General features: G+C 44.8%; 3 protein-coding genes across 10 annotated transcripts in view; 2 read left to right on the forward strand and 1 right to left on the reverse strand.

Annotated features, from left to right (window-relative positions):
* The window catches only part of LOC119388238 (serine/arginine repetitive matrix protein 2), an 81,686-nt gene extending 68,599 nt beyond the window's left edge, over nucleotides 1-13,087 (forward strand). For all 8 annotated transcript variants that reach the window (XM_049413875.1, XM_049413877.1, XM_049413874.1 and 5 more), the window contains 3 exons: nucleotides 5,295-5,448; nucleotides 5,970-6,184; nucleotides 11,335-13,087. In XM_049413875.1, the coding sequence (XP_049269832.1) occupies nucleotides 5,295-5,448; nucleotides 5,970-6,184; nucleotides 11,335-12,805 (1,840 nt within the window). In that variant the 3' untranslated portion in view covers nucleotides 12,806-13,087. The remainder of the gene's footprint in view (nucleotides 1-5,294; nucleotides 5,449-5,969; nucleotides 6,185-11,334) is intronic.
* A 6,330-nt stretch (nucleotides 13,088-19,417) lies between these two features.
* LOC119388243 (DCN1-like protein 1) lies at nucleotides 19,418-25,054 on the reverse strand. Its single transcript, XM_037655915.2, has 7 exons — nucleotides 24,879-25,054; nucleotides 24,563-24,776; nucleotides 24,067-24,235; nucleotides 23,861-23,991; nucleotides 22,249-22,331; nucleotides 20,938-21,034; nucleotides 19,418-19,974 (listed from the first exon to the last, which is right to left on the reverse strand). Exons 1-7 carry the CDS (start codon nucleotides 24,879-24,881, stop codon nucleotides 19,880-19,882), a joined length of 792 nt encoding a protein of 263 aa, XP_037511843.1. The 5' UTR covers nucleotides 24,882-25,054; the 3' UTR covers nucleotides 19,418-19,879.
* A 102-nt stretch (nucleotides 25,055-25,156) lies between these two features.
* LOC119388241 (DNA replication licensing factor mcm7) overlaps nucleotides 25,157-25,758 on the forward strand; it is a 48,597-nt gene continuing 47,995 nt past the window's right edge. The window contains exons 1-3 of the mRNA XM_037655913.2: nucleotides 25,157-25,319; nucleotides 25,428-25,507; nucleotides 25,590-25,754. Coding sequence (XP_037511841.1) covers nucleotides 25,289-25,319; nucleotides 25,428-25,507; nucleotides 25,590-25,754 — 276 coding nt within the window. The 5' untranslated portion in view covers nucleotides 25,157-25,288. The remainder of the gene's footprint in view (nucleotides 25,320-25,427; nucleotides 25,508-25,589; nucleotides 25,755-25,758) is intronic.

Below are 25,758 nucleotides of genomic sequence, written 5' to 3' on the forward strand. Positions count from 1 at the left end.
GCAATTCGGAGACGACATGGAGGGGACGGTCGAGCAGTTCGGAGAAGACGTGCAGGAGAAAATTGAGCGAAGCAGAGGAATAGCGGAGGGGGAAGAGGCACCGCGGAGAAGCCGCCGTCGCCGCGCGGCAGCTGTCTGACACTTTGCGGTTCACAAGCACACGAGAGGGCCCTTTTTGCACACCTGAATGAGAGTTTCTGACTACAAAACGTATCACACGACCGCAGTTTTCCGCGGTGCTGAATGTTGCTGCCGAATAATCGTATTTTCTGGGAACATATCAACCAGAACATATTACACACTGCTGTATTGGGTTATTTTTAATTTTCGTGATTTCGAGCATAGGAGCCGGGAAATTGTACTAAGCGGGAACGTATCAACGAGGTTCTACTGTAATTGACTAAAATGTGAGGCCAGCAAGGTGGCAGGACCCCTTTACAGCGGACTTTTCTACCACGGACATTCCAAATTCAATAACTTCCGACTTCAAACATCACTTGGCATACTTGGGACGGAAACAGCGCACCGGATATTGATGTACAGATTTAAGAACAAAGGCCGCCGATCTGTCAGTGATCAGTTATGCCTAGCCGCGCCAACAAAAATTCGGCACGCAGCGTGCTTGGTCTTGCGTTTTGGGGTTCGGGCGATGTGATTCTTAGCTTGTGACGGAACACATTGCGGCTTCCTGGCTTTCGCATATCCCCTAGCGGGACGTTCTTGCCCGCATAGTTCGGATCCGTCTCTTAAATCCACAACGTTTAGCAAAAGCTTAGTTGCGATGTGCGTGGCTGCAGTGCCCGGTGTTTCAAAGTACGCCATGCTCGATCGTGAGTACAAAGAGTTGTCCCCGGATGGTCTTCATCACGAGGTCCGAAGTGCTGATGAACAGAACCTCTAACCGCGGGTCCAATGAGTCGGTCCGAGACGCGCATCTGCGATGTTCGTGGCAAGTGCAGCGCGATATCGTAATCTGACAATTGAGCTTCTGCTTGAAGCTGTCAAAGTAAAGCGTAATCACAGTGAAACCTCGTTAAACCGAACCCGCTTAAACAGTAGTTTCGTTTTAAAAGTAGTAATGTCAAATCCCCGACTCAGCGGCCATAGAACATAATGCATTTTGTGTCCACATGAACCGTACCATCTTATTGCATACGTATCGGTTAATATGTAGTGTTTACATTTTTCTTTGAGCGATCGCGGCCATATAGTCTGTACTAACTCTATGATTGCGGTGGCATGTCGTCCCCACGAGAAAACAGCAAGCCTCAGAGATCAGAACACGCATCGCTTCATAGATTTTCTTACTATAATACCTAGAGGGGAATCTGGCGCTAGTGTCTACGTGGGCTCCTTGAGACACGCTTCAACCACCATGGGAATGATGGGAAGTACAGGCTTCGGATTTGCTTCGGATGGATTAGGTTCTTGAGATTCGCAACGCTTGTTTGCCGAGTGTAAAACAAAGTGATATGAAGTTAATTCCAATTAAAACTTGCTTCATTCTTTTGTATGCAAAACTTATTGCAAAAAGTTTGCGTGACCCTGAGATGGAACTGAAACCTGGACAAATTCAACCACCAGGGTATGCATTGCTCTGCAATTATGTTCCAGATTTGGCATCACCAAATAATGAATTATTTTTGTACAACACTTGAAAAGAAACACGCTTGTTTTTCCCTCGAAAGTATGCATTATCTATTTATGGAAATAACAGTACTGTATTGAGTAAGAAACACTTAACGTATCGTCTGCTGCGATGCCAGGTGCGTCTGTTCAAGTGGTCTGCCTCCAACGCATCTCTCGTTTTGTTGTGAAGTCGAGTCAGAGGAGCGCGACAGTGCGTCTACTTAGCTTCGCCGTCGTTTTGCAGCTGATTTGAACGAGGTTTGGTAAGACGCGCTTATCAAACAAACGTGAACTCGATGCAGTTTGCTGCACTGACATGGGACGCTACATCTGTGCGCAGCGGTGAGTGCACGACGGTTTGCTAAAACTGTCAAATACAACTTGTAAAGCTGCAGCGTCGCAGCAAACTAAGAGATCTAGCGGTCTTCAGCCTCTTTGAACAACAAAGGCGCTGCTTGAATGCTTTCAAACGCACCCCACTACCCACGCCTCGCGAAGAACGAAACTGAAACTGTAGAGAAAGATCCGTAGACAGTTCGCTAGCTAACGCTATCCAATCCGAAGCCTGTACTTCCCATCATTCCCATGGTAGTTGAACGATCGCAGCGCCAGTTTTCTCTCTAGGGTATTTGTATGAAACTCTATGCATCGCTTGTTTCTGTTAATGATGATGATGATGGCTTACTTGACAAGCGCCATCTTTGGATGTTTTCCGCAACAAGAAGTACACGGCCTCCGAAATTAGGAGCGCAGCAATAGGCTTCTGATGTTATCCATGCGGCGGCGCTTCATCATCATTTCGCAAATGCAATGTGCGCTCGTTTTGTCGGCTTTGCTTTCTTCTTTGTTCCTTCAGTGCCATATCGTACTGGCCGCGAGAGCTGCAGGAGTGTCGTGCTTGACATTTTGTCTGTGTGTGCTTCTGCCGTTTCGTACTCGCGTCATGCCGAAGCTCGGACAAAAGCACAGAGTGCTGAAAACAGAAGAAAAACTAGAGATCATTCGTGCTATTGAACGTGGCACGAAAAAGTGAGCGCTGGCACGCGAGAAGGACCTGCTGTTAACTACTGTGTGTGGAATTTGGAACTCCAAGGAGAAGTTGCTCGGCAGTGCTGCAGCAACCACAATAAGGTGCCGGCTGCGCGGTTCGTCATTTTCGGATGTGGAGGAGGCGCTTGTAAAGTGGTTAAAAGCTGCGCGGTCAAAAAACCTGCCTATTAGCGGACCCCTCCTCGTGGAGAAGGCCCTGGTTTTTTCTGCACAGCTCAACCACGAGGACTTTGAGTGCAGCAATGGCTGGCTGGCAAGATTTAAAGCTAGACACGGAATAACCACAAGGACCGTTTCGGGAGAAAGTGCTGCTGCTGATGTGGATAGCGCAGAGCAGTGGCAAAATGGTCAACTGAAGCACATCTTGGAGGACTATGCACCCCATGCCGTCTACAATATGGATGAATCAGCGCTGTTCTATAAGTTGCTGCCAGACAGAACGCTTGTGTTCAAAGGCGAGACATGCACCGGCGGCAAGCATGCAAAGGACAGAATTTCAGTGGCATTTTGTGTCAACATGTCGGGAACTGACAAAACTCCGCTCCTCGTGATTGGAAAGTCGGCCAAGCCAAGATGCTTTAAAGGCGCCTGACTGCCATCTGGAGTCGTCTATCGCAGCAACACCAAAGCGTGGATGACGGCATAACTCTTTGAGAAATACATGCACCTCATTGAGCGTCGTTTTGCGGCTAAGAACAGACGAGTTGTGGTTATTCTAGACAACGCATCGGCGCATGTTGCCCTGGATAACCTTACGGCTATAAAGTTGGCATTTCTGCCTCCCAACACCACGGCGATTGCCCAGCCCTTGGACCAAGACATCATTCGGGCTGTGAAACAGCTTTACAAGAAGAATCTGCTGCGCAGATTTCTTCTTGCCATTGAATGTGGCAAAGCATTTTCGATCGACCTACTGGGTGCAATTCACCTGCTCGAATACTCGTGGCGGCAGGTTGAAGAAACAACAGTGCAAAATTGCTTCAAGTGCGCTTGCTTCAATGTGTGTGCGGGTTACCCAGATGACGTTAGTGACACCGTCGACCAGACGTTGGACATCGTCGACCAAGCTTGCGAAACTGCTTGCTGAAGTGCTGGAGTGGCAGGGTGTTACGAAAGGCATTTCCTTCTCCGACCTCAGAGACATTGACAGTGAAGTTCAGACTTGTCCGGACATGTCCGACGAAGCCATTGTTGCCTCTGTTGTCGAAGTGTCGCCAAACCACAGTGATGTCGATGACACGGAAAGCGACAGCACGGGCGATTCCGGTCCGGCAGTGGCAGAAGCTGCGCATTACGTCAGCCTCATGCGGGTGTTTGCCAAGAAGAGGGGGCTAGCAGAAAAGCTGGCTCGCAGCTTAAGTGAGTTTGAAGCCGCTGTCATTGCTGCTAGGCCGCGGCGGCGTCAAATGAAAATAACAGACTTTGTCACGCGAAGTTAATAAATACTGCACGTTTGTTTGCCCTTTCATCACACTCTCTGAGGGTTCTTTTTTGGACAGGTAAGTGGGCAACCTCACGCTATTTCGGTTAAACAGTACTACTGTTTAGTTCGTACTTTTTCGAGCTCCGGCCAACTGCGGTTTCACGAGGTCTCACTGTATACTCTAAATGATCGTTGACCCGTGAACACAGAACAAGTGCAAACGTGTCATTAAGTAGCACGATTTTCGACAGCCGTGACCTCGCGACATGCAAGCAGCAGACGACACTCTCCTGGAGCGAGCATCGGATTGGCAGAAGCAGCCATTCAGAGGCTTTGAAACGAACGTCAAATATTTGCTTTTTGGATGCTTGTTTCTGAATGCAGGAGCTAGATGGAGCGGGGAATTTGAATATGAAGAAATGCTCGTTCAGACGAGCCCAGAATGGCGGCGCCTAGTTGCGCCGTTGCGGAGCTATAATTTAAAAAGAAAGCGCTCTTTTTTTGCAATTTCCGCATTAATTTTCGCCACCTTGGCAGGCGCAGCAAATTTTTTACAGCACTTCTGTGTAGTTTTCAGTGAAGATATTTTGGAATCAAATAGAAAAAGGGCTAAAGAAACTGAAATGTGACTTTCAGAAAATCGATTGTTTTTTTATTTTCCACTGCAAGAAAGCTGCGTCCCCCATTAAGAATAAATCAGTTCTTTGACCGTGTTCGTGACTCGTAATTCTCTTCGGTTATAACAGACCCATTCAGCATTTGCATAAAAGTCTTTTGTAACAGTACTTGGATGTTACGTACTCCCTACTCCAGTACAACAGACCTTCATAGCGAAGAGGATTTCGGTCTATTGTAAACAGACCGAAATCCTCTTCGCTATGAAGGTCTGTTGTACTGAGGTTATACTGTAGCGGGATTTTGCCATACGAGTCTTAAGGGCTGCCGCTGCTGCGTGGATCACTCGCAACTCGCAGACTCCCGATGTGTGTATGCAGCATGTGATGGCTTTGTTAAATGCAAAATTCAATGTAAATTTTTGTAAGTCAATAACTTAGGTGCTAATGGGGGTGGGTCACATTCGTTCTGGCCACTCGCAGAACCTTAAAATGCCTTCGTGCAACCCCTGGGTTCCGCGGAATCCAGTTTCAGAACCCATGCACTAGATTGACCCAGGTCAATTTTTCTCATGCAGGCACAAGAAGCGGCGCCGTCATCGTAGTTCATCATCATCATCCTGGTCATCTTCTTCCTCGTCAGGAGCATCTTCACGTTCTTCTTCATCTAGTGGTTACAAACGCCACAGTCGCAGGCACCATCGCTCAAGAAGATCTCGCAAGGACCGCAAGGTTTGTGCACTTTTTCATGTGTCATCTTGTGCACTAACGCTTGTTCACGATAACCTTGCAACACAGTGTTGATTGATTTGTTTTCTTTGTCTTCTTATTTACTATTTTTTTTAACTTAAGCTGATGCCATCTCAGTTCTTAGTGCAGCCAGACCTCCTTTCTGCTAAATTTTGTACTGCTGGCAGTACTGTTCTCGTAAGACTTGGCTCACAGTGTGGCATACGTGCCTCCTCGCCAACTGCTTTGCATGAAATCAATTCCCACGATGCGTAGGATCTGCCAGAATTTTTTAGTCTAGCTACTAATAGATGATGTGACTATGGAGCCAAGCTTGTCTGCTTGGTGGTGTTCATTGAGGTCACGTCTTTATCCATGGCGTAGTCTAAGCACTCTGCCCACTAAAGTATTTCAATATATGTCAGTTTTGGTTTTGACCATTTACTATTGCAGTAAAAGGGTATACTATATGCAATAGTTAAAATGATGTTAATATTGTGAACTTGGGTGCCGTGTCATTTCAGGAAAGCAAAGCTGAGCGGCACCGTGGCTCCAAGAAAAAGCGCAAGTCACGTGATGGCCACCGTGCCAACACCAGCCCACCTCCTGAAGAAGCTGCTCCAGCCACCACTGGCACCACTGTTCCTGGCGGTACAGCTTCAGAAAGCTACTGGAAGGATGAGCCTGCTGTGGTGCTTTCTTCGCCCCCTATAGAGGCAGCCACCTCTAAAGCTGCTCCGTAAGTTCACTTCATCTCTGGCCTTTCTATTGAATAACATTGTTCAGCTGCCCCACAAACTACTGACGTTATGCCACACCAACGCCTCCTCTAGAAACATGCCTGCGACGTTGCTGGCTATCCCATTGTAGCCGTCCTACCTTGAGTTGTGGTCGCTTGTCGAGAGATGGCGCCACGTTCTCCCCTATTGTTTTCAATGGGGCTGGCATGGTGTGACGTCGAGGGGGTAATGTGCGCATGCGCAAATGTGTGTTGCAAGTGGCCGCCGCAAGGATCGCCAGCTACTGCCCTCATTAGAAACGGTGAAGGAGGGAAAGGGTAGGGCAGGAGGTTTTTGGCTCACGCTGCAGGCATCTTTCTAGAGGAGGCGTTGGCCACACGAAGTGGTTACGGACGCTTACTGGGGCTGGATCACAGACCTCCCTCTCTCCCCTCCGGCTCCTCCCCTTTCTTAAAAAGGGAAATAAAGTTTCTTCACTCACTCACCATGTTAGTTTACCTGTTGAAAAACGTAGACCCTCGTGTACATGTAGACCCTTGCCGTACACTGCTATAGCTCAGCCGCTACGAATTCGTTTATTGGTAAAAAAAAAAATTGGTCATGTTGTGTTCCAAAGGACCCAAGGTCCTAACATAGCAAGTTTCAGATAACATGATTGAACCAGTGTGGTCAAAATATGCAGAAAGACTTCAAAATTCGTGCGTCACACTGACATTCATGTGCTGAAACTTAAAACTAAAACTTGTACCTTCACTTCCTTGTCTAGTAATTGTCATGGTAATAATTTACCAGTATAATTTTGATTTAATGTTTCAACTTAGTGTTCTTGCATATTACTTGCACCTCGATTATTTTTAAAGTTTAAAGTAGAGCTGTGCGAATAGCAAAATTTTGGGTGCGAAGCGAATTCGAATATTGAAGTGTGAGTGCGAATCGAATTGAATATTTTTCGGATACTTCGAAGCGAAATAGCAGTAAAAAAAAGCTAGAGAGGATTCCTAAGCATATTTTTATGAGATAGCAACATGAAAGTGTTTCTTTTCGCTAGGTTGATGAAGCACTGGCGGGGTGGTGTTTCATAGTTGTCTTATCAAGAATGGGGCAATGTAGAGGCTGAATTCAATTTATGTACATGACTTAGTGCAACCAAAGTGTTGCCGACAACACTTTACACGTGATAGGCAAAGATGCCATTTCCTCAGCCTCTCCTACTCTTTCAACTTCTGTGGAAGCCCAATTGATGTGGCGGACAAGGGTGTGCTCCCTTCATGTCCCGAGCTCCAAATCTGCCTCGTAGACGTCGATATATAAGAACATCTGAAATTTTGGATGCTAAAAAGCTTCAGCTTCTGATTGTTCGGGCTTTCTGCCCAAATTTCAGGTCCAAAACAGCATTAATTGAGCCCCCACCTCTGCCACATCTTTCATCTCCATGTTGGAACCAGCGTTTTCTTGAGTTAATACATTTGCGACCGTAGCAGAGCTTGAAAGGCAGCTTTGCCGCAATACCGGGGTGTGATGAGGTGAATCATATTAAAAATCTAGGGACCACTTCCAATCGGACGTTGACTGCCTCTTGGCAAAGTTCGACCGTAAGGAAGCTTAAAAGGCAGCTTTGCCGCAATACGAGATTGTAATGAGGTGAAGCATATTGAAAATTTGAAGGGGTCATTTTTAATCGGACGTTGACTGTATTTGTTTTTGGGAAGTTCGAATAGCAAAATTCCAGTGTGAATCGAATTGAATAGCAAACACTATTCGAAAAATATTCGAAATTTCGAATATTTGCACACCCCTAGTTTAAAGGCATGTTATGCGGTATTATATACGCTGAGAAAAAGCAAATTTTAAGACTTAACATATTGTACCGCTTATAGCTTGTGCCCTACATTCAAATCTTGCTACTATTCAATGTTGCTTCCACTTAAAAAAAAAGTTACATTCGCACACCCCTTGTTCTAGTTCTTCAAAATATTGTGCGAGTTAGTTGGGTCATAACAAAAGTGCTCATTTTTCTTTATAATATGTGATTCGAACTATTCGAATTCACTTCAGACGTGAAATTTACTATTCGCCCATCCCTATTGTTTAGTTTTTCATGCCGATTTCAAATGTGCAACAATTTTTCTTTTAGGGTAACTAGTTGAGACGATAGACAAAGCTACCGTTCTATTTTCTTGCGAGACTGTAGGGGACAACAAAAAAAAAAGGCAGCTCAGCAGAAAATGAATATTATTGCATAGCTAGATACTATATTATGCAGTAAATGCAGTGCTGCAAACAGTTTTCAGATGAAACCATAATTAGTCATTCTGTGGACAACAAAAATTCATTGAGTGTTACCATGGTTACCATACGGAAAACACAAAATCAATTTTAGAACTGTACTATGTGCATGAAATTAGAATTCTGCTGTCAGCACTTTGTCATGCACAGGTTGGAGTTAAACAAATAATTATAGCTCTCACTGTTCTTGATCATGGGGTATTCTCTAGCAAACTAAGTAACACCTGTGTTACAAGGCCCGTGTAATTAATCAGAACTAACAGACAATAATGCCAAGGAAAGTATAGGGGATGTTGTTTGTAGTAATTGGGATACAAATGTGAAGAAAGCGAAGTGGACAAAAAGATAACTTGCCGCCGGCAGGGACCACCATAGCTGCGATTGGCGCTGACTAACACTCCTAGGTTTTAAAATGCACATATATAGTACCCCATAAAGTAGACAGGAGGATGAATGCTGCCGTAGCTCAGTAGTAGAGCATTGGACGCATTATTCAGAGGTCGCATGTTCGGTCCCTGCCATTTTTGTTGCTGCTACACGAGCAGATGACGTTCACAGCTAATGGAATGAGTTTTTTGACCTCATGCATGCGTGATATATGTATTCTCAACGACAGGAGCTTAATAACAAGAGGGTGTTCTTAATGTTACTTGTTAACTTTTTTGACTGGCAGCACTGTAATTGAAACAATTTGTGTAAATACAGTGGAACCTCGATTATATGTCCCCCGGTTATGCGACGACCTGCATTTTATGACGAATTCGTTTGGTTCCGGCAAAACCCCCATAGGTATAATGTATTAAAAACCTAGATTACACGACGCTGTTTTACGCCGAACCCACATCTTGCGGCGCTCTGTGGCTCCATCCGATAAAAAAAATTACCTTTTTTTTTTAAACTCGAATGTAACATGCACCAGATTTACGTGGGTTTAAAATAAATATGAGTGTAATCAGCTGTCTAATAGAAAACTGATGTGCCCCTAAAAAAAAGAGAGAGAGTGAGACAGGTACAATTTGCCTCATTAGAATAGAAAAATGTTCTCCTGGCAGTTCACTTTCTTCGGTGATCCAGTTTACTTGACTTGAAGATGCGTCTCGATTGCGTGGATCTTCCAGGGCCTCATCTTATCAAGCTCAATCTACACAAAGGAGATTAAGCTGATCAGCAAGCTCGTCTTTGAGGCCAAGATATTTTCCCGTTGTTGGCTCATGGAAACTTTTCCTGGTCAACAAGCAGCTGAAGATCTCGCTTTGTTTACGCTGCTCGCGGTCGTAAGCCTTGCACACGCAGAAAGGACGTGACACTACCTTCAGCGTGCAAAATAACTCTCTCTTCATGAGAGCGGCACATCAACAATTGCACTTCGTTAGGAACAAATACGAGGCACACAAGTCTCAGTCGCGCATGATATCATCCTACACGAACTCATAGAGTTTTCTAATAATACTGTTGAAAACTCTATGCACTAACTCACTGCAAAATATGCTTTGTCGCCATGTTGTGATGGTGATGACGTTGCATCTGACTGCTCTGACGGGAGGTTGTTGCCAATGTGGTTTCGGTTTTGTTCTTACGCGCAGCGAATTTTCGGACACGATTTATCACAAAGAAGATGCGCATTGGATTCAATCTTTTTTTAAGTTGAGATTAAAGATTTGTTCACACTTTCAATTAAATGTTTAGCTGTCATTTTTTAAAATAATGTAATCTACCTTCCTTAGAGAACTGCAAGGCTGCGCCGCGGCGTCATTTAGGCGGTCTGTGCCAGCTTTTTTCTTTTTTTTTTTTTTTTTTGCAAGACTGAGCACTGCTACCTAAAAGTCTTCGTGTTTCGATTATACTATGCCCAGATAATACGACAGTATTGCGTGGTGCCCTCAAAGTTGTATAACTGGGGTTCCACTGTATATTCTTTTCCCCAGGCTCCAACATGATGCCAGTGTCCCCTGTCGCCATGCTTACAAACGCCTGTCTGTTTTTTCTTCTTATTCAGTTCGTTTATGTTGTTTTAGTGAAGTAAGTAGTGCCATAGTAGCAAGGTCAAAATTTGCAGGCGATATGTCTCTGCCAGCCATGGAAGCAAACTACAGTTTCGTCAGCAAAGACTACTAAGAAGCAAAAATTGCACTGCACTCACGACAGACATCGACATCAGCTGTGAATGTTTTTTTGTATACCCATGTACCTGTGTAGACCAGGAATGCAAGACTGCAACTACATGCACTATGAATGTCATTTACTGTGAATGACATTACATGTGCTTTGTGACAAGGGTATAAGTGATCCAGAAACGTTTCAGATTCAACTTTCACACGCTGCGTAAAACTACACAGTAATTGAGCAGTAATTGAACTACTGATAAGAATTAAATTATGGTTTACATGTGAAAGAAATAGCTGCAGATATCAAAAGCATAATAAAAACCTTTTTGTTCTTGCATAAATTTTTTGGTCTCTATAATTCATGTCTCCTCTTAAGTCAGAAGTGCAGTACAAATGTACTTAGCCGAATAAAAATAAAGGAGCATGATATTCAATGAGGCAAATATTGGAAATACAGCTCATTACATAGCAGATTTCGTTACATCGGGGTCCGTTATATTAGATGATTGCACGGCCGTGAAGATGCCAAGATATGAATTCGATGTTAAAATTATAAATTATATTAGATGATTGCACGGCCGTGAAGATGCAAAGTTATGAATTCGATGTTAAAATTATAAATTATAACGATAACAGTTGCTCATTATTTCAAAACAGAACTGGCACAATATCAAATTTGGATTTGTTTAGAAAACAACTTGATTACACAATCCTGCCTTGCAATAGAAAAGCCTAACAAATTAGCCTTGGACTTGCAGGCAACGCAGCTCCTTGTCACCATTGTCGAAGAAACTGGCGCATCTTTATGAGGATGAGGACGAGGCGGAGATACTAAAAGCGAGTCGTGTTGATGACCACGGTGAGCTGTCACCCAAGGTCACCTTCCTGATGAAGTCCAGCCAGGAGATACAGGCACCACGTCTGTTCAATGTCGACCCCAAGTCGGCTGCAGCGAGCACGGCATACTACGAGCGTAAGGACCGCTCGTCTGAGTCGGCGAGAGCCCCGTCAGCCGAGCCGGCACAGTTGGCGCCGCGCATTGAGTCGGTGGTGAAGCGCACAGAGCCGGCACCCGAGCGCAAGGGTATCGAGTTCAAGTGGAAGGCCGTCAAAAAGCCGCTGGCACATGCAGGTGACAGCCACGAAGAAGGATCGGTGAGCTCAGTTGAGCACCGCGACGATGTACCACAGCCGTCGCGAGGGGTTGATGACAAGGCGACGGCATCCAGCCATGAGGAAGGCTCTATCCACTCAGACTCTGAACCGGCCAAGCGCAAGAAGGACCGGTCAAGCAGCCGTGAGAGTAGTCCCAAGGACGATGACGATGAGGGCAAGAGTAAACGCAAGCTGCGTCGCCGCTCGCGTGCAGACTCCGAGAGCTACTCGTCATCTGGCCGCTCCAAGTCACCCGTGCGGAGGCGTCGCAGCAGCCGGCGCAGTGCTGATCACTCGGATGACTATTCGTCGGATCGTTCAAGTGTAGCGTCCCGGGGCCGCCGCCGCCGTAGCAGCCGTGGTGGCCGGAGCTCGGATAGCTCACGTGACGACTCACGACGCCGACGGTACTCTTCGGAGGACTCGCGTGACGGTCGCCGCCGCAGCCGCAGCTACAGCTCGGACACAGACGGCTCGCACCGGCGCCATTCACCCATGCGGCGCGGAGGTTACCGGCCCTACTACTACAACAACCGGGGTGGCTACTACAAGGGCAACTTCAACAACCGCCGCTACAATAACTATCGTGGCGGCTACCAGAATAACCGCTACTTCAGGGGTGGCCGTGGAGGACGCCGTCCATTTAGGCCCTACTACAACAACCGGACGTCACCACGCTCCTACTACAACAGTGGCGGGGGTGGCAGCTACCAGCGAAGCAGTTACAGCCGTGACCGGCGCTCCGACTCGGAGACTCCACAAGACCGATCCTTCTGCCCGCCGTGGAAGCGACGCAACCCCATTGTGAGCCGTGCGCCTGATGCTGAGGAGCTGAAGAAGCTGCGGGAGGCAGCAGCACAGCGAGCACAGGAGAAGCAGGAACTGGCGGCAGCCGAGGGCGGTGCTAGCACCAGCACACAACGCATTAATAAGGCAACCATTATCCGCAACTGGCTGGACGATGGCGACTCGCGGTCCCCACCACGGGCGAGCAGCCCACGCAAGAAGGAGGATGCACCACCACTACCACCACCGCTTCCAACAGACGCCCCACCGCTACCAGAGGGCGACTGAGCAACTGGGGTTATTCGCCTTTCTTCATATCATCAAAGGCGCCAAACTCATCAGGCATTCTTTGGAACAAGCGTTAGCTGGGTCTGCAAGGAAAAGAAGGGGGCCTTTCATATTATGCTATGTTTGGCTAGCCATGGCCGCTGTCATTGCTCCTCTTTAGAAAATACTGCAGAGAGCAAGCTCACTTTTACTTTTGTTTCCTCCCATTCCTGCACGCAGTCTGTATCCACGACATTTGCTTTCTTTGTCCTTGTACATAGAACAATAAAATGTTTACGTGCAGATGTTTGTGCACTCTGTGGAGTGAGCATTTTCTGAAAAAGCAAACTCGCGGCAGTAACTGAGCTTTCTGCAGCCCTTGCCAAATCTGTCTGGTAATAACTCGGAGGAAAACATCTATAGTTGGATACAATCTAAGGAGTACAGAGAGACCTAGATGCCCGAAGAGTAGCAGGGGATTGCCTCTGTGGAAAGGAACAGTCCCACTCGTGCACTCGGTGGTGTTCTCCAAAGGCGCCAGCCGCCTGGCTCATGATGTCAGTCTGGAGTGCGTGTCCATTGGTGTGGGCTTTTGTGAATCCACCTTTGAGAAGGAAATGCTGCAGACTTCTAAAGTTATATCAGACTATAGGCAAAACCAGATGAAAGTGAAAATGGGCGTTGGCACGTGTGTGTAGTGGACGCAAGGAGGAGACATGAGAAAGGTGCCCCCGTGCAGATCATTACGGCTTCTGAATGTCATTGGTAATCGCACATCTACCCAAACATGATAGTTTGTCGGCATCACTGAACACTGTTAACATTAGCACTATGTCCATCCGATCTCTGCAGTCCCTGCAAATTGTTCGCTAGCTCACATGGAGAGTAATGTTCTATGGTTTCCAATCGCATACCTTATTCAGCATTGTTGGGTGTGACATCTTCAGTTAATGAAGTGCATCTTTAAAGGGACACTAAAGAGAAAAAAAAGATGTTTCCTCTATTATGTTACCACGCTTGCTGTGAAAAGATGCTTGTTAAGCGAAAAACACACAAGAAAATGTGGGTGGCGACGCCGCCTTGAAGTTCCCCCACCAGGTGCTGCGATGTCATAGATTTTGAGGGCGTCTAATAGCGCCATAAGTAGTCCCTAATTGGTAAAAACGAAACACATTGTCTTCCCCGGGAATCAGCGACTTAACGTACCAAGTTTCGGGATGTTTCATTGATCCAATGTGGCTAAAATGCGAAAAAACACTGAAATCTGTGATGTCACCATCGGAGATTCCGGCGGGAAATTTAAAAGTGAAAATTTTGACATTGATTTTCTCATCTATTAATAAACTCATGGCGATGAACTTGACACTAGAGTTTTCATAGTATAATTTATCGATGTAAATTAACTTATTGTTTCACTTCAGTGTCCCTTTAGTAGCATAGGATCACCAAAGTGTGGGGTACTTTAGTAGGGGTGTGCGAATATTCAGGTTTTGAATTCGAATCGAATAATACCTAATCGAATAATTCGATTCGACTTTCAAATAGCTAGTATTCAAAATTTCGAATAATTCAACTGGAGGAACATCTAAAACTTGACAAAGGCCAATGGTGCAATTCGGTTAGGGTGGGGTGGCTAAAACTAACGCTAACGTCGGTACAGTAGGCCATCGTTAAAACTTCCACCGACATCCTGGTTCAAAAGCAATCGTATGTTTTTTTTAAAGGAGATTATGTCATTTCCGCACGTAAAAAAACACGAGAAAAATGGCAAGCCCTTCCCAACTTTGCTTCCGAAGCGAAGGCATGGACTTCTTGCATAACTCTGTCGCATACGCCACAAGCGCCGTAAAACGCCCAGACTTTGGCCCGCGAAACCCTCGGTGATTGGCTTCACACGTGTAAATTTGTTCACGCTGTGCAGTCGCCACTGCCGCACTGCGCCACTCATTCAGAAACTCCCATCGTTCCGGCGCGCATTTAAAACGCTGATGTACAGACTGCCGAAGTTTGTTGGGCCTTGAGCACTCATGAGGATGAAGCACAACATTACCATTGTCAGATAAGCCGTATTGAGCAACGATAAGGGGAAAAAAATGGCTACCGTACCCCCCTCTGTTAGCCGTTAAGAGGTTAGGAGTGCCGTTGGTGACTCGAATGGTGGCTCTTGTATCAACATGCCTGCGCACCTATAAAAACTGGAAAAAAAAAAGATCCCTCCCGAACAAGCGCTTAATAAAGCTGTTATACGCCGTAGCGTCCCCGGTTTTTCCCTTCTCTTGCTGTAACTGGCGGTATACGTTTCGTGTAAATAGACTATTCGATATTTTTGGCCACTATTCGATTCGAGATGAAATTTCACTATTCTCACACCCCTATACATTAGTGCTGTAACCGTCCCACAGCACAATGAGTGCCACATATGCAGCCTGCAGGCTATACAGGGGCGTAGCCGGGGGGGGGGGGTTGGGGGGTTCAAACCCCCCGGAATTTTTAAGTTTTGCTTGCGTATATATACACGTGCACATACAAACTCACGCATGAACGAACGCATGAACCCCCCCCCACCCCGAGAAAAGTTTCTGGCTACGCCCCTGAGGCTATAGGTGTGATGTGTTGGCCAGGTGGTGCTTTGGAGACTGCAGTTGACGGCACCTTTGAAGCTGCATTTACTGGTTTCAAGAAGTACAAAATAAGAGGTCCTGTTCGATTGAATGCAACACTGTATTATATCTGCGCTGCAATGGCAACTTTGCAGGAGTTCATATATTGTAAGATTTGTTGTATGCCTTCTATTGCAAGGGAAGTAAAATGCCACTCTCAACTTTGGAAGTCCACGGCATTTCCTCTTCAAAGGCACACAAGTATGCACCAATGGGCGCTTACTCCAGACTGATGCCACGAGCCGCATGAGCCGGACGGCCAGTGACCCCACCTTCGGAGAACATCGCCGACTGCGTGAACTAGACTATTTCTTTAGTCGCAGAGGCGATCGGCTGCCGCACTTTGGTTGTCTGGGTGGTGCCTCTCCGAACTTCTTAAATTGTATCAAACTATAGGCATGTGCAAGAGAAGTGAGTACAGGTGACCTGTAGTTAGATGTTCAGATTTTTTTAATGTTTTTAACACAGAGTTAAACTAGCCTAAATTGTGTGTGCGGCCTATCACAAAACTGTCATCGCGAATGAGTATGTGCCACAGAATTTGGGCAGATCCCACTACGCACTGCTACTGCGTGGTCTGTAATAACCCCCTGAGAATGAGTACGGAGAGAGAGCAAGGAAAGAAAAACACAGACAGAAAGATATAAAGGAGAAAAATTCCTCCCGAAAAAAATTTGAACCCTCGATCTAAAAGCCAGCATCCTAACCACTCGGCTATCCAGGCTCGCTAGGAGAGCATAGCATAGCCTTGTATAGTATGGTGCAGCAAGAGGGTTGGAAACAGGCCCGTAGCCAGGAATTTTTTTCTGAAAGGGGGGGGGGGGGCATTTGCTGAAAGCCTTGACTATCTGCAAAAAAAATGCCTATTTTCATTATTTTCAGTAAAACACCATGTATCATAAAAATTTTGGGGGGGGGGGGGGGGAGGTGCTGGCTGCAGGCTTGGTTGGAAAGTGAGCACAAGATGTGATGTTGAGGAGGATCCACTACTCACCACTGGTTCACTCAGAGAGAGAAAGCAAAAGAAAAGAGAGGAATAATGGGAATAAAGACAAAAAGATAGAAATACTTGACACGACTATGCAAAGCTGCCATGCTGGGGAATGGGAAAGGCAACGGCAGCTGCGAGAAGAGCCCAAAGCGATGGAAGCCCGACCCCAACTACGACGTGCCTGTAGATACATCTACGAGAGGTGTGAAAGCTCGGTTTTGGAGATCCGTGTCGTGACTAACCCAGCAACAGTCTAGCAACAACCTAGAGACAACCAGATTAGACTTCAGGATCGTCCAGTTTCGCCATTTGAAGGCTTGCGCGACTTAGTGCAAGCTTCGCCAAATTTTTTAACATCAAACTTGGCAATTTTGCATCTTCATGGAAATCTCTGAGGATTTTCTCAGTACTTGTTCTGAACGGTTGCCAATTACAGACTCGAATACCTGGGATACAAGTCATGGCTATGCAACGAACTCCAAGCAAGAATAGTGCGACAGATTCCAATACCATACATCTTTTCAAACACACTTGTTAACCTTTTGAGGGTCAATGACGTACACTCAAACCTCGTTATAACGAACACGGATATAACGAATTATCGGTTATAACGAAGTAAATGAAGAATAGCCTTGTCATAGCTACAGTGTTAAAAATAAACGTTTATAACGAATTTTCGGATATAACGAAGTTATTTTCGTGGCAGATGAGACTTTGTTATATGAGGTTTGAGTGTACATGCATGGCACAAGAGAGAAAGAATAAACTTTATTGGCTCTAGAGGTGGTGGTGTGCAGTGTGCCTGTGGATAGGTCCTCGGTCATGGACTCCTGGGCCTCAATTGCCCAGCTGGTGCGTTCTACCAGCCAAATCTTGTCGTCCGGTTCCCAGCTGGACCTGGCTGGATATCGCAACCTCCCACTGCTTTGGCGTGGTGCTGTGTATGACGGGTATTGCCTCTATATTCTGGCATCCCCATGTTGTATGGTATTACTGTGGGTTCCTCACCATACCAGGGACTAGTCACAAATGAACAAGCCTCAAATGGTCAATGCCGTACATGTACAGTACTGTCCATATCTTTGGAAAACGTGCCACCACTTCAATTTTTTTTTTTTTTTTAATTAAGAAGTCTCCCTGTGGGAATTTTGTGCCGTTGACCTTCACTTCTCATTCCAAGGTTTGTGTGGGCCGTTGCATTGGCTATCGCTTGCACATGTGTGCAACAAGTTTGGTTTTGTTCCGTGGGTAGTTTCCGCTTGTCGTACTCTAAAAAGCTGATGTCAATGTTATCTGTAATCTCTGAAAGGGTAGCCGTTTTAGCTGTTTATAGATGGATGCTAGTAAAGGCAAATTATGCCGATTCTACCGTACCTTCATTTTTCTCAATGTGTGCATTATTCTCGGCCCATGAAACATATTTATCTCAATAAACATACTGTTTTATTAATAATGAAATTTATTTCTCGTTTTTATATATTATTCGCACGCCTGCTTATGCGTCACCAGTTGCTCTTCTGGGTGTGCCAGAGTTTCTAGTTCCGCTTATAATAAGAGGATTTGGGCTTTTCTTTCGTAGAGTCGCTTGTAGAATTTTGCAGTCGCTTGTTGCGTTTTTTGGGCTTATTTGCATTTTTCCAGCAAATAGTTATTTTAGTGATCACCACATTCACCAATTGCGCGTTTGTCGTTCACTAATAGCACTTTAGTCGATGACTTTGATAGTTGAGCGTTGAAGCCAAACTTACATTGGAGGGAATCAACAAGTAACGTTAATCTTGAAACGTGCATTGAACCGAATGGACCCTCGAGACAATGTTAAAAGTAAATATGGACTTTCCTTCATAGTTGTGCATAATTTTGCTGTACAAAATAATTAAAGTGATTTATTCAACTCCCCTTCGTATTTGAGTGACATTTTTTTTATATTTAAAAATATTCTCAAGAATGGGAAAATTTATTAAATTTCCGCTTCTTTTGGGCTTTTTCGCAAAAGTCGCGCCACCTTTTTGGGGCTTCTTTTGTGATTGTTAGCAAGTTAGCATCTGGCAAGTCTGGGGTGTGCCGTGATACTATGAACTACGTAGGAGAGAGGTGGCCAGCTCACTGGCGTCAAGCACGTGTCGCCGCCGATGTCTCCTTGGGCCCATGAATGCCGACAGACGAGTGCCACTTACAGACGCCTGTCAAAAGTTAGGGTTGCTTCGAAATTTTTTTTCTCATGTTCTTTCTCATTATTTTATTTATGAAAAAGCAATAGATCTGTAACTGCAGAAAAAATTTTTTGTTGTTTTATGGTCACTAAGAAATTAGGGTAATATTTTTTTTCCAAAAATAAGTCATTCTGAAGATTTCAAATATGCAATGAAAAAAAAAATTGATCCTTGGAAGTTGAATCTGGCAAAAACAAATTCAGCCCTCAAAAGGTTAGGCTCACCTTTTGAAGCAGAGACCAAAATATTATCATTTCTCTCTCGGGTCTCTGGACAGCACCCCAGAATGATACACACTTCCCCCACCCGAAGGTCTCTCCATCTATGCCTCACAATCTGTGCCAGATGTGCTCATAGTGCACCTCATCTGGTAGACGGTGCCCACATAGCCCAACTCACCACCAGGGTGCGACACCTCCAGAAAGAACTAGGACCACAGTCGCTGTGTAGTGTTTCCAATTATTTTCAGGAACATTTTTATAGAAACCTTTAAACAAGTATGGTGCTACAAAATGTGGTAAATAAAGGATAGATAATGTTTATAACACTATCGCTAATGTCTATATATGGATATATGGAACTGGTGTTGCACATTAGGTAGGCTGAAGTGGTGGGCAAATGACCACTCATAATTTCCGTGCCCCTGCTTTGCCCGTAACACAAACCTGAAAACGAGTGTTTCATTTCGTGATTCTGTATTTTCTGTAGAAATATCAAACCCTCTCACACAGTCATAGTATCCCAATTTCTGAAAAGCCAGGCATCTTGTAGGATGTGTTTGACTGATTTATTTTCACTAAAACCATTTGTAAAATTCAAGTCCTACATAAAGAGGAAACAAAACTGCAACAATGTCTATCACTTTTGACTGGCAGACAGAAAAAAGAAAATGTTCACCACAAAATCTGTTTTCTGTGTGCAAGACCACTTAGAACAAAACCTAGTTGCATTTCTTGCGAAGAGAAGATAGGCTGTTCCACCTGTGACGCCACAATGTGCAACTCCGCGCAGAGATGAGAGTGTGCGCGGAAGCTGAAGAAATTCAAACAGTGATCACCTAGGCAAGGGCATCTCATGCACACTCCATTAAATTAGTCTTTGTACAACCTGGAGTTATCAGAAGGGGTGTCTGCATTCCTTGCTACGACGGCTGAGAATGCACGCACCTGACAGATGTTCAATGGTCTATTTACAAGTGTGTACACGATTGAACGAAACAGGCGGAACACTTTCACTGGAGCAGCTTGTTGTTGTTGTTGTTGTTTGAGCCTTGGACGATGGGCCTTGCCCACTCTACAAAGTCATCAATAAGCACTGGCCAGGCACCTGCATATGATAGACCAGCAGATGTGAGAACTGTGCTGCATCCACAGGTTTATAATGGAATGCACTGATAAAGGACGGGAAGACAAATAAGGGCATTGTTATTGTATATCCTTCTTTGTGCTCATCCGTCAGCGCTCAACATGCCATAGCTGGAATACTTTGTTGCAGACTAGTTGGTTCATATTAACATGTTCTGCAACCAAAAGAGAGAAACTGAACTCAGTCCTGTCTCTTCTTTTAAAGGCCAACTGCAACAAAATTTGACTTGGGCAGAATTGGCTCGGAATGCATAGTATCTGTTGGATAAGTAATGGCAACGACATAAAAGATCTTGCAGTCGAATATTTAATTTATAACCAATGCTCTAATTGTCAGCTAGCAGAAAACTCAGAGCTTTAGCGGTGAGCCCAGGCAAATTGGACTCAAACGGAAATGATGTAAATCCCAGCCCATAGAGTTTCTTACAAATACCTAGAGGGAAAACTGGCCCTGCGAGCTGTTGTACAAACCCCGGGAAAAAAAAAAACAATGCGCGAAAGTGGGGAGGTTGGCTTAGGTTGGAGTACCATTATTAAGTTTTTTTTTTTCTGGCCATGTGAATTTCGGGGGTTGGCCTACAATCGAGGGCGGCCTAGATTCGAGTAAATACGGCACTTTCGTGAAGGCAAATGATGGGACCTTTTAGAATACACATGCTTAAGGAGCTTCTCGCATAAATTTAGGTAGTGGCCCTAGAAAAGGAACCATGCAGCCCTATAACCACCTCTGTCTTTCATATACAAAGCTGGCAGTGTGGTTTGTGACTCAATTCTGAAACATTCAACTTCACTATGTTCGAAGATACCTTCATGTGGTTTTGCTGTACAAGATCAAATAACAATGGCCTCAATGAACTCAGTAGCCACAACTAGCTTGCACAGAATGAACAATAACTATCACACCCAAGACACAATGCAAACTTGCCTTCCTCATCATAGTTGCTCATGTCATCAGCAATCATACCACTGAAGTCCAACAGCAAATTCCACGTGTCTTTGGGTATAGACCTCTTGTGGTGTTCCTAAAAACAAATATGCAATGACCCTCTTACATCACAGAGCTTACAATAGGCCAGTTAGCGTTAATTAAATTCTACGGTGTTAAATCCCAAACTACAACAGCATTATGAGGTATACTTCAGTGGAGGACTTGCATCACTTTTTGGCACCAGAGATTTCCAATGTGCACCTACGTCAATGCAAGCATTTTTCTGCTCCATCGATAAAAGACAACTTGCCACGGGCTGATTTGTAACTTCAGTCTTTGTCACTGAGAATAAAATGGATACCAACATTCTCCTTAGTGTAATTCATCATGAAAATGTATCAACATGAGAAACGAGGCCTCAAGAGGATTTTCCATCATTACTATTCATTTGCAACTGCATGTTGATGCCAGTCCACTTACACATCAGATGCGTTTTTCTAGTAAAAGGTAAAGAATGTGTAAAAGCGATGCCTTTGATGTTTGCTGCAGATAAAATAAGTTTATGGTCATGAACACACATAACTTTGCACTCTCCAATGAAATGCAGTTGATGACATGCATTGCAGAGTTCACAGAGCCAAGCACACAAACACATATTGGCAATGATTAATCGTAGAGTATTAAGTTGTTCCTACGATCTTCAACTAAAATGCAGTTACAGAGTGATAAAGGTGCAATAGGCCCATTTCCGTGAACATGGTCGTTGCATCGACAATGCAATTTCGCTCATTGCAACAGCATAAGCTGTTTTAAAGAGACACTAAAGAGAAACAATGAATCGGTTTAGATCGATAAATTGTGCTAGGAGAACTCTTGACGTCGTTAATTTCGCCATCATAGGTTTATCAATAAACCAAGTTCAAAGTTTCATTTTTAAATTTCATGCCAAAATCTCCTCGCGTGACGTCACAGATTTCAAAGTGTATTTATCGTATTTTGGCACCATTGGCTCAACAAAATTGCCCCAAACTTGGTATGTTAAGTCTATGGCCCCCTCAGAGGACAATACACTTCATTTTTACCAATTAGGAACTACGTAGTCCCTAGTAGGCGCCATCAAAACATGTGACGTCACGGCAAACTTCAAGGTGGCGTCGCCATCCACATTTTCTTTTCGCGCGTTTTCTCGCTTACTAAGCGTCTTCTTGCAGGAAGCGTGCTGTTTTTGGTATCGTGGAAGAGTACTTTACTAATATGAGAAAAGTCGTTTTGCTCTTTAGTGTCCCTTCAAAGAGAAACGGTCCTTACTTGCAAGAACTGGCACCAAAGATTTAGAAACTTGAACCTCCCAGGAAACACAATGTTCCAGTAGGTTATTGCCATGTCCAGATCTGAAAAATCAGCAACATGCCTTATTTGCAACATTGTCAAGAAGTGCTGTAACTAAGGAGTATGGCAAACACTAAAGGCCCGCAGCAGTCAAACGTATTAATATACTGACAATATGCTTCATTTAAACTGACCATGTAATGCTAGCCATAGTCATTGCAGTAAAACCTTGCTAGTGCAAAGACATTATGAGGTCAAATTGTGGTCAACGTTACGTGGTCAAATTATAGCAAGGCGGAATGGTTAGCTCTAGTTAATAAGAAAACGTTTTTTTCCTTTCTTTTTTTATGCTTGCCCATGTTAAGCTTTGCAGGATTTAAATACAGCAACTAAGAGAGGCCTACTTATATGACAAACAGGACAAAATTTAAATATTTGAAATCAGTGAAACCACTTCAACTGCAATCGGGTACAATTGTAAATGCAGCAACATTGCACCTCAATGCGGATGCACAGAACCAATGGGTGCACACAATAAGCTGACATCATGACGCACCTTGGCACAGCCTCTCCTGCCTACCTAAGCCGCCTACAAGTATGCAGTGAACAGAGTTATTTCTCAGTCAACAGGATCTATTTTACAATTTTTCCACCATGTGCACACCATGGTGACCAAATGCTACAGTTTTGCTTGACAACAATTCTAAATCAATTACACAAAGAAAATGGTCTCAATGTATCTATTCTGTCGCTAGAAAAGCTACGCGACGTATTTATGTGATTCCTTATGCTGCCATAAGTTCACGTGCTTTTTTGGTTCTCTGTCTTCATCAATATGCTTTTTTTTTTACTTCATCTGTACGAAATGTTCCCACGATAACCTTGTTTATTATAATAAATTCAGACCATGGTTGTTCACCCTTTTAGTTAGTTCATGCATTATGTATACCATGTTTGCTTGACAGCAGTGAAGCTGCCCAGTGTATGAGGTGGCCAGGTTCCCCTCGAGCTGCTCAATGCAGCTTTTTTGCCTGGTCATCCTCGCAACCTTGTTGCGGAATAAACTCAATCCAATAAAATTATAAACATGAAAGGCAATTATATGCCTTCTTGCTGTGAGCTTCTGAGGAGCAAAATTTACAAGTTTCCATGAGCAAGTACAAAAGCACAAAAGCAGCGGCTAATTCATAATTGACATATTTTGCACAGCGCTCGGTGAACGAGGACACAACACAGGCGTCCTTTCATGTGTCCTCGTTTTCTTAGTGCTGCGCAAATACGTCGATTCTAAATCACCAACCAGCCCATGCTGCCGTTCTATCAAGCTAATTCATAATGCACAGCTGCTTGCCAAGTGTCAACACCAAATTTAAAAAAATAATTTGCTGAAGGTTCATGTGCAAGTGTAGATATGATTGAATGTTGAGTCTTCCTACGAGCAAGTCTCAGCAAAATTCTTAGATCTAAGAAAGCAATACCCAACAGTTCTGAGCAAGCATTACCCTGAGTTTTCCAAAGAGACGTGGTAAAATGAGGAGGGTTCACCAGTGTCTAAGTGCATGCCATAGTATCAGTTGAAAGAGGTGTTTACCAAGGCCCTTTTGTCCTGGGTTTTTCGCATAATTGAAGGTGAAGTTGTAAAAGTCCTTGAACTTGAGTGGTTCCTTGAGCTCAGGCTCAAGAGTTGATAGTTTTGCTTTTAACTTCTCGATGCTGTCACAGCTGCAAAGGAGGCAGGTATGCGTGTCAGCGACGAGCAACGCGTGTTGATGCGAAGAAGGTGTAATTTACTCTTACCCTAACTCTGACATGCCGTTCATGAATTCGTCCCGTGTAAATTCGCACTGGGCGACGGCCTTGAACTTCCACGCGATTATGAGCACCAGTTTGCTCTCGGGACTCAAGCCGAGGTCGTCGAGGAAGCGAACGATACCGTCGACCGTCATCTTGTCTGGTTCGTGAGGATCTGCCGAAAACAGTGGCACGCTATGAGCACAACCAGTCCGTCACACGACAAAAATGAAACTGCGTTTTAGACTGCGCTGCGAACATTGCGAAAGACGCCGCTTACACGCTGCGAAACTTGGACACAAGTGACAGTCCCAGACATGCAACGTGATGTTGACGGTAACAACACAGGAAAATACGTTTCTTTGACACATTTTCTAGCGGAACTTGCAATTCTTAAGAGCTGAAACTGAAGCATTAAGCCTAACCGGCTGATCACTCTCAGTGAGGTTCGCCTACGAGCAATCGGCGTGAACACGACACATTGAAGCCCTGTTGTCATTACCTTTGTATCTGTTGAACAAGTGCTCCAGCTTCTTCCTGTCAACTGATCCTTTGGGCTCCCTGTAGTACATGTCTGGATTTTGAAAAAAATTGTCCGACGCCACATCGAGTTTCCAATCGTGCTGTGTGAGGCAGTAGATGGCCGTCTTCTCTCCGGTCTGTGTGAAGGCGATGAACTGTTTAACTTTCTCCTTTTGTGATGATTTCAATTTATGCTGCAAAGAAGAAAGGCATTGACGGTTAACGCTACATTATTTTATGTTTCAGCTACTGCCAGCTAAACTCGTGAAAAAAGAAAAAACTATTAGCTTTCCTACCATTTTCGGCCATTCAGACTCAGCCGCCTGCAATGCGCATGCGTCACTCCGGCACAGCTGATGGCTTTCGGCTCAACTCGATTACTGTTTCATGCGAAAAATGACTGCGAAACCACTGCCATCAAAATTCATATGTTCTGTGGGAAGACATTATTATGCCGCTAGGGCTTGCGTTTAGTTGTCGTCACTCGCTCACTCGCTGAGCGGCGGTTTCCCTCCTTCTTCCGGAAGAAAGAAAGCGCGGTACATGACGTCACACACAAAAAAATACAAACAAGTCACGTGACTGCGTTTTCCCGCGTTTTCTCAACTCTCTGACGGTCTTGCCGCCTTGCTTTTTTGCCGGGGCTCCTGTGCTTGCGTGTGAGCGCGGAACATTTCGCCACTTCGGAAATTTCTTGTCCAAGATCATGTCTGGAAAAGATTACGTCGCCGATAGAGGTATGTCGAGCTTGTTTTCCCAGTTGGATTTGCTCTCATTCATAAACGAGCTGGTGCTGGTGGCCAAGGCGCGGATCTTTAACACAATGGCGTAACGGTCCTTTGCAGAGAAGATCAAGTCGTTTCTCACCGACTTCTACGCAACCGGTGACCGGGGGAAAAAGGAATTTGTTTATGCGAAGCAACTGGTAAGGCTACCGCCATTTTTTTTTTTCGTGTAAAGGCAAGGTACACCCGCCGATTTCTCGTAATGACCGGATGTACTCGCAGGTGAACTTGGCGCACCGAGAGCAGGTAGCGCTCACCATCGACTTGGATGATGTCGAGGACTACGATAGCAGCCTCGCGGAGGCTATCATGCAGAATGCACGTCGGTACAGCAACCTGTTTGCGGATGTCGTGTATGAGATGTTACCGGACTACAAGCAGAAAGAGGTGT

This window comes from Rhipicephalus sanguineus, chromosome 3, assembly GCF_013339695.2.
Source record: "Rhipicephalus sanguineus isolate Rsan-2018 chromosome 3, BIME_Rsan_1.4, whole genome shotgun sequence".
Classification (NCBI taxonomy): domain Eukaryota; kingdom Metazoa; phylum Arthropoda; class Arachnida; order Ixodida; family Ixodidae; genus Rhipicephalus; species Rhipicephalus sanguineus.

Coding starts and splice junctions, on each gene's coding strand:
- LOC119388243 (XM_037655915.2), bottom strand. Junction 22,332..23,860: donor CCCAGGACAAAAGGGCCTTG/GTAAACACCTCT, acceptor CTGATTTTTCAG/ATCTGGACATGGCAATAACC. Junction 21,035..22,248: donor TTTGGTGCCAGTTCTTGCAA/GTAAGGACCGTT, acceptor ATTTGTTTTTAG/GAACACCACAAGAGGTCTAT.